General features: G+C 32.9%; 2 protein-coding genes across 2 annotated transcripts in view; one reads left to right on the top strand and one right to left on the bottom strand.

Annotated features, from left to right (window-relative positions):
* Positions 1-1093, top strand: part of LOC107663640 (growth hormone secretagogue receptor type 1-like) — a 3104-nt gene extending 2011 nt beyond the window's left edge. Inside the window, exon 2 of the mRNA XM_016453879.1 lies at positions 786-1093. Within this exon, the coding sequence (XP_016309365.1) occupies positions 786-1093 (308 nt within the window). The remainder of the gene's footprint in view (positions 1-785) is intronic.
* A 2381-nt stretch (positions 1094-3474) lies between these two features.
* Positions 3475-12756, bottom strand: part of LOC107663697 (fibronectin type III domain-containing protein 3B-like) — a 60979-nt gene continuing 51697 nt past the window's right edge. The window contains exons 22-26 of the mRNA XM_016453988.1: positions 11594-11880; positions 8629-8838; positions 6476-6642; positions 5836-5963; positions 3475-4286 (exon numbers count right to left, since the gene is read on the bottom strand). Of these exons, the coding sequence (XP_016309474.1) occupies positions 3987-4286; positions 5836-5963; positions 6476-6642; positions 8629-8838; positions 11594-11880 (1092 nt within the window). The 3' untranslated portion in view covers positions 3475-3986. The remainder of the gene's footprint in view (positions 4287-5835; positions 5964-6475; positions 6643-8628; positions 8839-11593; positions 11881-12756) is intronic.

Below are 12756 nucleotides of genomic sequence, written 5' to 3'. Positions count from 1 at the left end.
TAATAATAATAATAATTTAATAATTTGATAATTGAATAATTGTTCATTTATGATACACTTTGTTAGTAGCTTGTACCTGCGATTGTTGATCAGTTAGTATACTGTAAGAAAAATGGAAAATCTTTCAGGACATTATCCATTATCCATCATCCATTGTAACCCATGTAACCCGAAAACACAATGCGTAATTTAAAATGCAGGTAAAAAGAACATTATGTTAAATTCTTTCATATTAACAGTAGATTGTGCCTTATTTTTACAGACTTTTCTTAGAGTGTAGCATACTAACAAACTACTAATACACTGCTTAAAGCATATTAGTTGAGAATGTGTAGTACGCTATTAGCTAGTTTACTAGCTACTAAAAAAACTTAAATTGAAATCATTCAAAAATGTGTACGTTTTCAATAATTCAATGTATTTAAAAATACAGTTATTTATATTTTAATATTATATCATGCATATTATTCTACAAACAAATCTAAATTAACATATATAAAATATATTTTTTGCTGAGATTTGATGATGTGACATCACAACATCATTTAGCAACTTTTAGCAACAAATCGCCCATCCTTTAGCAACTTTCCCTGAAAATTAGTTGGCTAATCGGTTAGCCTACTGATTCTGATTCACCTCATTGTCATAATGTCCGAAATAATTGTTACTAAGTCACAACTTTTTTCCCCTAAACGCACTAATAGCCTACTTCTAATTTCTATAATAAAACATGAAACCTTTTTAAAACATGACAGAAATGAACTCTCTTTCTCTCTCTTCATCAGCTGTGGTGGTTCTAGCGTTTGTTCTCTGCTGGCTGCCGTTCCACGTCGGCCGTTATCTTTTCTCCAAGTCATCCGAGGCCAATTCTCCTCTCATCTCCCAAATCAGCGAATACTGCAACCTGGTGTCATTCGTGCTGTTTTACCTCAGCGCCGCGATCAACCCCATCCTCTACAACCTCATGTCAAAGAAGTACAGGAGCGCGGCCTGCAAACTGTTCGGAGTGAAGCGTGCTCCTGGACGATCGATGCAGAGCTTCGTGAAGGCGGAAAGTGTTTCGGTTTGGAATGAATACAGCTGGAGCACGTGACGCAGGAAAAGCCTCGTTTAATAAATGTGCACTTCTTAACAGACTACATATAGACGGGAAAAAAAATCTTCACGAGGATGTAAAGGAGAGTCGACATTAACCTCATCATTTTTTGTGATATGCATTTAATTTCAACCATCATCTGGTATCATAGAAGCCATTGCATATTTTCAGTTTAGCCTGTACATAGCAGTAAAAATAACTTTATGAAACTGCTGAGCCCTGAAAATTATATTATTAAATTATATAGTAATCTAATCTGAAATGTTGGTATTAAAATAATAATTAAAAAAAATGAATGTAGCTTTTTTGATGGTTGCATTTTAGGCGCAACATACCTTGTGCATACACCAAATATGATTGTATTTTATGAGAATGTTTACGCACAGGTATTAACATCATCAGCAGACACCAGCAGTGTAGTGTTTCCCTTTACCCTGTTATTCATGCAAACTCTACAAACTGCACACTAACCCAAAAATGCCTTAAACTGTGTGAAGTACTGGATGACAGAGCACTGTAGATGTAAGCACTCTAACACTGCACCCTATGTGGGTGAGATGTAATGGTGCTGAATGATAAAATCCAATGCCAAAAAAAGCTCTCACCAAGCTTGTGTTATTATGTTACATAAATGTGTAGCAGCCATAAAAAGTGCACTTATTGCAGGTTTGTGAACACTGCTGCCACAGTAGTTTTGTGTAAGCTTTGTGTTTGAATTCAGCCTATGTTGCTTGTTGGCAATGACATTCTAATTAAAACTATTTCTTGAGATGTTTGTAAAACACTTTTAATATTTATGAAAGATATTTAATATATTGTGTTTATTTTCCTTTAATGCACACTGTGATACATTTTATGGAATGTGTTATTGTGTAATATATATAAAGTTTTTGATGTCATGCAGTAATACTTAAATCTTAAAATTAAAATGTTTTTGTGCTATTGACTATACAGATTGTCTTGTATTTGATTCTGAAAATACATTTTAAAAAACCTCAGAGAAACTGGGTCTGTCCTTTTACAAAAAGAACAATACACACATATATATATATATATATATATATATATATATATATTCAACATTTTTATTTTGTGCCCTTTTGTAAAGGAAAAATAAAAGTATTAATTAAAATGAACGAATAAATACATTTATAAAACTTAATATAATTGATATAAATGAAATGCAAACACCTCATTTCAGAAATTAAAAAAATTTATTGTGTATAAATATATTACATATATACTACAGATACATAATCATCTTAAATACAAAGGCTAGTATTTTCAATATCTATACATTTAAATTGATACGGTAGTTTTTTAAATATAATGTCTACGATTATAATTTACATCATTAAATGTGACAGTAACGTTTAAAAAAATGGTAATATGGAATGATTTTCATGAAACTATATGCAAGCATGGAAATCTATGTCTAGGCCACTTATTACCTGATGTCCAGCTAAATGCGTCTAAAAAAAGAAAAACAAAAAAACAAAGTATTTCTTTTTTTCACTTAAAAAGATTCAGGGTCTTGAGTTCGTAAAAAGTGTTCTTCAAGTGTTTCCACTTCAAGTTTTCTAGTGTCAAGTCATTTCAAATTCTTTTAATCAGAAAACAATGGAATGTTTTTCTAAAAACTGCAGCAATACATATATCGTCTACTATATGAAGAGTAGATGATTCAAAGAAGTAAAATGAAAAATATATTTTTTTAAAATCTAAAATAAAAGAACTTAAACTTGCTGTTTGTGCAGGTGGGAAATCACAAAACTGATCAGATATCAACATTTTCTGAACCAAAGCAATTAAAAAAATAATCAGAATAAAATAAAAAAGCAACAACAATTAAAAACAGAATATAAACAATACAATTATATCTGAAATAAGACAGGTTAATGATGTTAAAATGCTGTGCTATATTCAGAAAAAAATAATAAAGATTTGTCATAATCCCCCTTATAAAAAGACACGCTACATGAGGAAAATATTGAATATGACGTTTCTGATTCTTGTAATAAATACATGAAGATTGCACTGTGATTTGCATTATAAAGTACAGAAATATAGCATAAATAAATCTAACAAAACTGTTATATCTTGAATGCTCACTAACTTTGGTTAAGGGCTGACTGAGCTAGTAAACACGATCATGTAATGTATAATGTGACCAGAGTAAAGGGTTTATGGAATACTGTAAGCAGCAGATCTGAAATGATTTGTCACAAAAGTTTGGATTTGTGGATTTCAAGGCACAGGTTCACATGGCCCTCCCAAGTCCCTGAGACACAAAAACTCCAGACTTCACAGCACTGTACATTTGATGATTGATTGCAAAGACTGTCATTTGACTCTCTTTGGACTGATAGTTGCAGGTGTTTTTTTTTTTGTACAGGCAGCCCAAGGACACCTTTTTTAGGACAAACAAAAGAGGAGAGAACGAATAAAGCCCTTAAGAAGCTTTTAGACAGACTTTCCTGGGGCACAGATAAGGGAACGAGATCATTGATGCCATTTAGCTGTCTAGACACTGATTTAAAGATAAATAGGACTGACCATTAAAAAAAAATCCTCAGATATTCATCTGATACTCCAACTTGAGATCCGGAAGGCCACTTATTACTTTAGTGTTAAAATCTCCTAAATACTAAATATAAAAATATGCACAGCATCTTAAAGTTAAAAACCAGGCACAGTACATTTCATCATTACTGATTTGTTAAAACTCTAACTCATCTTATAGAAAAACCTGTAAAAAAAATAACATGAAATCGGCTCATGTGATTGTTTTTAAAACTGTAAAAGGTGTATTTTGGTCAATGACCAAAACAGTACTTGCATTAATGGTTTTGCAAACTGTAGTTTAAAAACTGAAGAGATGAGAACGGCTCTAAATCAGAAGCTGAAGCAGGAAGGCCATCAGGACAGAGAGAGAGGCCACCCCAAATACTATGAGGCCAGCAAACTGTTCATCGCTGAGGGTTTTGCCCATGGGCACCCTGGTGATGTCCGCTTCCACAGCCAGTGTGGCGTCAGACCGCCGCAGGTTGAAGTGGGTGGATGGGCTGAAGGACCCGCACAGATCCTGGAGGGTGTCCACGCAGCGCCTGCATGCAAACACACGCACGCGGTAGTCAGTGTTCCACTGCAGGCCAGAGAGCTGGAAGGATGCCTCATCTCCCTTATACACCTGAAGGACAGAAGGAAAGTAATGCATTAGCCCAGACAGTTCAAATTTCTCCTTCACTGTGTGCACTTTTGGATAATTATAAATGTAATAATAATAATAAATTCTGTTATACATGGGGATGGAATATTTTAAATATTATTTTTATATAAAAATGTTAACACATAATAATTATATAATGTAAAATATACAAATAATTTATTACAAAATGCACACATTTTCTAGGCAGTCTATTGTATTTAAATAAATATATAAAAAATAAATTAATAAATAGTAGTAGTATTATTTATTTAAACAAAATAGATTTAATTATATGTATGCATTTGGGTTTATTGTAATAAATTTCGTATATATTATATTTGTATATTTATTATATATTAGCATTTTTATATATCAACAACAACAATTATTTATATTTATTTTTTGTATACATTTTTTATATTTATATTTATTATTATTATTATTATACAGCATGACTGAGACGGAATATAAAAATGCATTTATACAAAAAATAAATATAAATAAATTCACTATATGTTTGTTTTATCATGATTGTTATGATTAAAAAAACTAAAATTATGTATTACTAAATAAATGCAGATGTGTAGATGTAAATAATTAAATCTATTCTAAATCAATTAATGAATTAATTAATTTAATTTTAAAAAAAGAAAGAAAGAAAGGAAGGAATGACGGAATAAGAATGGAAGTAACGAGATCTGTAAATAATAAATATTTATATTCTATCCCTAGTAATAGAAAATAATTTAACAATAAATATATTGATTTGGGTAGCTACAGTAAATGAACAAATAAAGAATGAACCACAGGGCACTTGATTATTGTAAAAAACATTTTAAAACACAAAAACAAACTTTAAAATACATAATGTCTTGTTTTTTCTTTTAAATTTGGGGTGAAATATAACCTGGATATTTCTATGTGAGAGTCACCCAATGATATTCATAAAAAAAGGGCAGAGGATGTGATGGGGAAAGGAGCGTTTTCTCATTTTAATGAATAAATAAATTCACACAATTTCAAATTTTGCGAACTTCCATTCGAGTTATCGCATCATGGAAGTGGCGTACCAGAAATTATTTCAAAACAATAAGCATTTGCACACCTGAATGGACCCTAATCGTGATAATCACGTTCCCCTCTTTCTGTGTCCTTTCCAACTCCACAACTGAATGAATCCTGTGAGACTGTGTGTTTGGAAGCACTCGATTTCATTCAAATGCTGATTGTGACGAGTTAAGACAGATAAAAATGGAACGAAGAGCAAATGATGCAAATAGCTTGAGCCCGTTTTCCATTTCCTGTTCAGAATGAATTCTATTCATCAACAGCTCATCTGCTGCGACTGTGGCCATATGTAAATCTAACATGGAAAAAGATGGTATTTCTTCCGTGCAACAAAATGAAAATACCACATGACATTCTTATCTCAACCATTTAAACAAACTGTTCCAACAAGCCAAACAATTTGAGTGGAACAGTCGTTTTAAACTCGATTCAAAGGAGGTTTAATGAGGAGTTTGGATCTTACCTGTTTATAATCAGAATCTCTGCCTCCCAGCACCTGTAGCACATAGCTGATTCTGTCTCCTCTCATTGGTGGAATACTCTCCCATGTGACCTCACAGGCATTTCCCTCTAACTGAACAACTCTTGGGGCTGAGAGGACAAAAAAAAGGGTCCGTTTTTTTTCTTGTTCTTTACACTAGTTTTGCATTTATTGATTAAAAATACAGTAAAAACTGTAAAATTGTGAATTATTATTACAATTTAAAATAACTGTTTTCTGTTTTAATATATTTTAAAATGTTATTTATTCCTTTGATGGCAACACTGAATTTTCAGCATCATTACTCCAGTCTTCAGTGTCACATGATATTTCAGAAATCATTCTAATATGCTGATTTGTTGCTCAAGAAACATTTCTTATTATTATCAATGTTTGCTGCTTAATATTTTTGTGGACACCATGATACATTTTTTCAGGATTCTTTTCCAGCGTTTAATTTAAAACACAAATCCTTCTTAACATTATAAATGTCTTTACTGATACTTCTGATTAAATTAATGCATCCTTGTTAAATAAAAGTATCAATTTCTTAAAAAAAAAAAAATGTATAGTGATCCCAAACGTTTGAACCTGTACAAGTTAGTATAAATAAATGTGCTACCTTTCAGTGTTTGTGGCAGAGATTTGGTGGTGCTGAAGGTGTACGTCTCAGAAAACGGCCCCTCGCCCGCCTCGCTCACCGTCTGTATCCGGAAACGGTACCGGCTCGATTCGCTCAGTCGCTGCAGCTTAAAAGTGTGGCTCGGACCTCGGTAAACCACCACAAACCTAAAGAGATGGTGAAAGCTTGTTACAAACATACACACATAAAATTAATTGGTCCCAATATATATTAAGTGGCCTTAACTACTATGTACTTTCATTTAAATGAATCATTTGGTACAATGCACTTGTGTACATACATGTTTTTACATAGTACTTATAATTAAAAAAATGCCTGCATGTAATTACATCTGTAATTAATTTCTGTAATTACATTTATAATTACACTGTTGACCCATCTCTTACACCTTAACCCACCCTTAAACCTACCCAAACCACCAAACCTGTCCCTAACCTTACCCATATCCCACCTCAATATCAGCAAAAGTGTTTTGCAATACAATATGAACACAATAAGTACATTGTACTTATTTTTTGATGTAGGTACATAGTAGTTAAGGCCACTTAATATAAAGTGGGGCCAATTAATGATAATTTATTAATGATTTTTTTTTTTTCAATCATTGACAGCCTAGTATTTGTTTTTAAAGTCTTGAGTGCAAGGGGGAAAAAAAATTGGATGATTGTGGATGATTGCTTGAGATCATTCCTTTCACGTCTTTTTAATAAGTAGCATGAAGGCAGGAAAAAATGCGAGGTAGAGGCAGGCCTTCATTACCTCCATTCAAGAGTCCAGACTTTACTGTTTATATGGTTAAAATTTTTCAGAAGTGGATCTGAGGCTGAAAGCTCAAAACCGAGAAGAACACTGGCCTTCATTTGTATCTAAACGAGTCATCTGTGGGTCACTGACGAGCGACTCTGAGAAAGCATTAAGGCAGGTGGTCTTGATAACCCTGAGTCTCCTAATCTAATTCCCAACAGCGCTTTGAGATGGTCTTCTCATTAGCCGACTCCACCTTAATGGACCCACAAACACAAAATGTGCTTTTCAGATGATCTGCTCACATCAGAGAGAAGAACCTGCCCTACAGGTGCATGAGGGACAAATTAAAGCGAGGAAGCGCATGCATATACACACACATAGATATGCTTCACTATGAATAAAATTAATATACCAAGAAGAGCATTTACATGATTTGAGTAATTTTACCAAGCTTTTGATGCTGAGTACAAGACTATTGTTTTTAATTATGAACCTGGGTTATTATCATTAACTGAAACTACAACTAAAACAATCAAATAAAATAAAAAATACTTTGCCTTGGTAAAATAGATTGCCTTGGCAAATATCTGAAATAAAATAAGTTCTTTATATTTTATTGCTAATGCTTGTTGAAGTAATAAAATAAACGAATAAACTAAAACTTAATAAAAACTACATAGACATAAAAAAAAAAGAATGTAGTTGTTTTAATAACGCAAACTTTTTAAAATTCATACCCGTACATAACCGCTGCTACTGACATCAAAGCAGTGCTTTTCTATAATTTTAAGGACTATGATATTTTTGTATAATAAAAGGTTACAGAGATTAGGTCCATATTAGGGGTTTTTAATGCCAAGGACCCTCAAGTATGATCCTATGGATCACCTTCTTTATACAAAAAAAAAAAAAAAAAATTAGCTATAGGTCTGTATTATCATGTAGACTCATATATACTGTGCAAGAAAGATAGTATGATTGTATAAATAAAACATGTTGCTTGCAAAGTAAAATTATTAGCTCGTATGCTGTCACTGCATTAATGTCAAAGTAATTTATAATTAAACAAATTATTAAAATAATATTTGAAAATTATTTACTTTGAGTTACAGACATTATTCTAACCATTATTATTAAAATATAAAATAAACTATTTTTAGTATTTGTTTGTATAGCATTTTCATAGGATCATATCATTCCAAAACAAATTTTATCTGGAAATAAACTTTTTTTTTTTTTAATGTTTTTATACATATTGTACTTTTTTTCTCTCAAATTTTCAGCAGACACCTTAAAAATAATTCATTTCCTAAAAATGTATTCAAATTAGCCTAACTATACAAAACAGTTTTGCGCATCCCTAGACACACTCCCTCACTGCTAACCTCTGATTCCTGTCCTCCATCTGCAGGATGTAGGTCGTGTCGTCAGTGAGTTGACTTCGGCTGCTGAAACCCCAGCGTAATTTCAGACTCTGAGGTCCGACCGCTGCACACTCCAACCTTGGAGGAGACGGTGGAAGGGGTCTGGTCCTCACCGTTAGGGTCTGACTGAAGGGCCCGGGGCCCATTTCATTTTCTGCTCGAATCTGCAGGCTGAGAAAAGGAGAAAGAGAAGAAATAGAGTTTTTAAACAAACTGACAGTCTTGTTCAGTCATTAGTAACTTCTAACATCAATTTTTGATTGCCTTCAGATGATCTCTCTTCACCTGAATGTCCCTACAAACTATTCTAAGCAAAATCGAAGAAATTCTAAGTTATTCTAAGAAAACTCCATACATCCACATCATCAGCTAACTAAGAGTCAGTAGTTCCTGCAGCTTTGCCCAAATTGGCCTTCATTTGTTCACTTTCTGCCTTATTTGTTTTATTTGTCGATCCCAGTTAAAGCATGCAGGTATCTTCAGCCTCAAGCTGCTCTGTGACCTTTCCACTCAGTTTGAGGGCACAAGGGAAAATAATCTACTCTGGCTGAAGGGGTGGTCTTGCATTCGAATGAGGATTTCTGTGAAGTTATCTATAGATATCCAAGAATACAATTATTGTAAGTGCACATTTTATGTGCACTTACAATAATTGAAAAAAATATGAAGTCGTAACAGACAGATAACATTTCTAAATTGTTTTACATGAAGAGCTCTGAAAAGAGGTAAAGTTATTACAATACAATACCTTTGATATATCCCAAAAACATTAATCCAAATGGACATGGTTTCATTTAATCACCCTCATGTTGTTCCAAACCTGTATGACTTTTTGTTTTTGTGGAACAAACATAATTTGCACTCATTCAAATGCATATGAACCAGTTGGTTTAGTGTCATTTATTACTTGAATTAAAAAGAGCGGTCTGTGTGCGTGTTCTTTAAAATTTCTCTTTTTGTATTTTATAGAAAGAAAAAAGGTTTGGAACAACATGAATGTCATTTTTGAGTGAATTATCCATAAAAAAGTTGATTTGCACTAGTACATCCTTGCATACTATTTTCTAGGACTAATGAAAGCAGAAAATCTAACAAGCAATGTGTAAATAACCTCACGAGACCATGAGCACTATTCATGGTCTCAATGGAATTTCTAAAAAAACTTATTTACAAAACCTGAAGCTTTCTGTTTCTATTAAAAAATCTCGCAATGTTCAAAACTCATGTTTTAAAGCACTTAACATTACTAAAAATAAAAGTACGGGAACAAATATTTTCAAGGGTCTTGATTCTCTGGAAATATTGAATGAATTTAGAAAAACATGGAGAAGCACCAAAGTATCTGAATGCTACACCACCCTTAACATTCAGGGATATATATATAGTTAAGATTTATTTTATTTTATTTATTTTTTCATTTATATTTTTGAAGTCTCTTATGTTCACTAAGGCTGCATATATTTGACCAAAAATATAGTAAAACAGTAATATTTTGAAATATTATTACAATTTAAAATAACTTTCTATTTTAATATGTTATAAAATGTAATTTATTTCTATGATGGCTAAGCTGAATTTTCATGAGTCACATGACCCTTTAGTAATTATTATAATATACTGATTTGGTGGTAAAGAAACATTTCTTCTTATTATTATCAATGTTGAAAATGGATGTGCTGCTTAATATGTTTGTGAAATAAATACATATAGATATACTGTTCAAAATGAAGACAAAAGTATTAGAACTTTGTGCTTGTCAAACAGTGATCGTGTTTATAATTAATGTGATACTTCTGTAGCACCTGTGTGAACAGTTCATACATCCATTAAAAATTACCTTGAAAAAAAGTTGGTTCAGAGAGAAGGTTGAGCATAATTTATTTTCAGAGACCACAGCGTTTAATGTTTAGTTATTTAATGCTTTAATATTCACATTATTTAGGTGTCCAAATAGATTTTGGTAACATTGGGTCATTAGGGTGAGCTGGAACATGTTCTTTTTTTGACTGCTCGAGAAAGATATCGAAACCTCTAGTTCCATTAGAGACATTATTCATACGTTCATATGATGATTATGAGTGCATCTGCATTTGGCATATTAATTGGGGATGTGTTTCTCTGTCCATTACTCCGATGGAGAGGTCCATTTAATGTTGTCATTCATCCCAAATTAAAGCCTTTACATAACATTTAACAGACTCGCTTTCCGGAAGCCCATCAGCAGGCAGATCGCAAGAGTCATTCCCTCATGCAAATTTGTTAATAAGCTCCTCCTTTTAATATTTATCCATAATTACATAAGGATGATTGCACTTGTAAAAGATTTGTATTTAAATATGGATATACCATGGTTTTTGGACACATACTACTGTAATACTGTTTTTTTTTTTTTTACATAATACTACAGTATTTTTGAGGTAATTACAGTTTTATGAGGGTAATTTTAAGACTTTAAGACAATTTTAAGAACAGTTAAATAAAATGTAAAAAGAAATTTTTAAGGCCTTAATTTGTGGAAGGGTGAATTAATACTTAAGACCTTTTTAAGACTCACAGAAACCCTGAAAATGTGGTATTTGCATCTAATACATCACTGTTCCATGGTGCAGTCACACATCTTGTTTAAAAAATACCCTGCTAACAGTAAAGTTACATAAATACTCTTGAATCTACCCAGAAAGCACCGTTTTGCTGAACACATCATTAGCCAGATGTAAGTGGAGTCCATTTGTAGAGCTAATAGCACTGACATACCCACTCAGAGACCTGCTCGAGGTTCACCAGCACTCTTCTGTATATTACAGGGACCATGGGAAAATAAGTCCCCGGTCATCACTAATGCACAAACATTGACCTCCTCCAAAGAGCTCATGATGCACGGTGGTAGAAAAAGAGGTACGGAGTGTTAAACAACATCTTGGCTCACCTGTACTCGCTGTCCGGCAGCAGGTCCCTGATAATGTGACCGGTTACGCTTCTGGTGGTGATGATGCGGTCTCCCACTGAGATGCTGTAGGAGGTGATTTCTGCTCCATTACAGTGAGGCTCGTCCCAGGTAAGGGCCAGACAGGTGGAGTGGGAGAAGGGTTCATTTTCTGTTGGGTTCAAAGGGTGGTCAACGTAGCGAAATCCAGATACAACATCAGGGGCCACCGCAGGGGTCCGACACATCACCAGATCACTGTAGGGGCCTGCCCCTGCCTGGTTCACTGCCTATTAACCGGATACAAACAAAAAAGAATAAAAATGGCACCTTTAAACACAAGTTTAATGGATATCTTGAAATCATTAATTATAGTTAGTAGGAGTGTGACGAGATCTCGTGGCACAAGATCTCGCGAGATCCGATGTGTCTCGCGAGATCTGTCTGGTCTCGCGAGAACGTGACGATATCCTTGCAAGACCTTTCGCGGTTTCATTTACTACACACATACTGAAGCACGCGTGACACTTGCGGTGATTTCAGCGTCTGCCGTCTCACTAAATGAGGTCGTAAACACCGTTTGATTTGAGTAAAACTAGCGTCATATCACATACACAGAACTGTAAAGTTATTCACGGTAACCCGTCAAAATAAAAGTCCGGTTTGATTTGAAGACATTGCCTATAACTATTTTTCAGTAGAATGTACATTGCCTACTACTACTACTACTACAATGAAACCAACATTATTTTTCAAGGAATAATCACACAAAACATTTCTTCAATGTTTTAATTTTTCAATAATTAAAAGATAAATGATAAATTAAATTAACGTTTTATGCCTTCATTTGTTAACCAGAAAAAATGTAAATATACATTACAAAATTTCTGAGGGGGAAAAAAAATCATAAGGCTACTTTAAGAAAAAAATGAATAAATTAATAATAATAAAAATAATAAAATATAATTCAAATAATTAGACATGCTAAAACACAGAATTTGGTAACAATAAAAAATATAAATAATATGGTGAGAAAAAATAAAACATTTCATAGGGCATGCATCATGGAATTTTTGTTAAACTTTTAAAAAATGTATGTGAAAATGTATAAGTTTCATGATTTTAATTAATTAGACATGCTTTTTAATTAATACAATTTAATTTAA

Source organism: Sinocyclocheilus anshuiensis, unplaced genomic scaffold, assembly GCF_001515605.1.
Source record: "Sinocyclocheilus anshuiensis isolate Anshui unplaced genomic scaffold, SAMN03320099.WGS_v1.1 scaffold928, whole genome shotgun sequence".
NCBI classification, from domain to species: domain Eukaryota; kingdom Metazoa; phylum Chordata; class Actinopteri; order Cypriniformes; family Cyprinidae; genus Sinocyclocheilus; species Sinocyclocheilus anshuiensis.
Note: the sequence above shows the minus strand (reverse complement) of the source record. Positions and strands in the feature narration are given on the sequence as shown.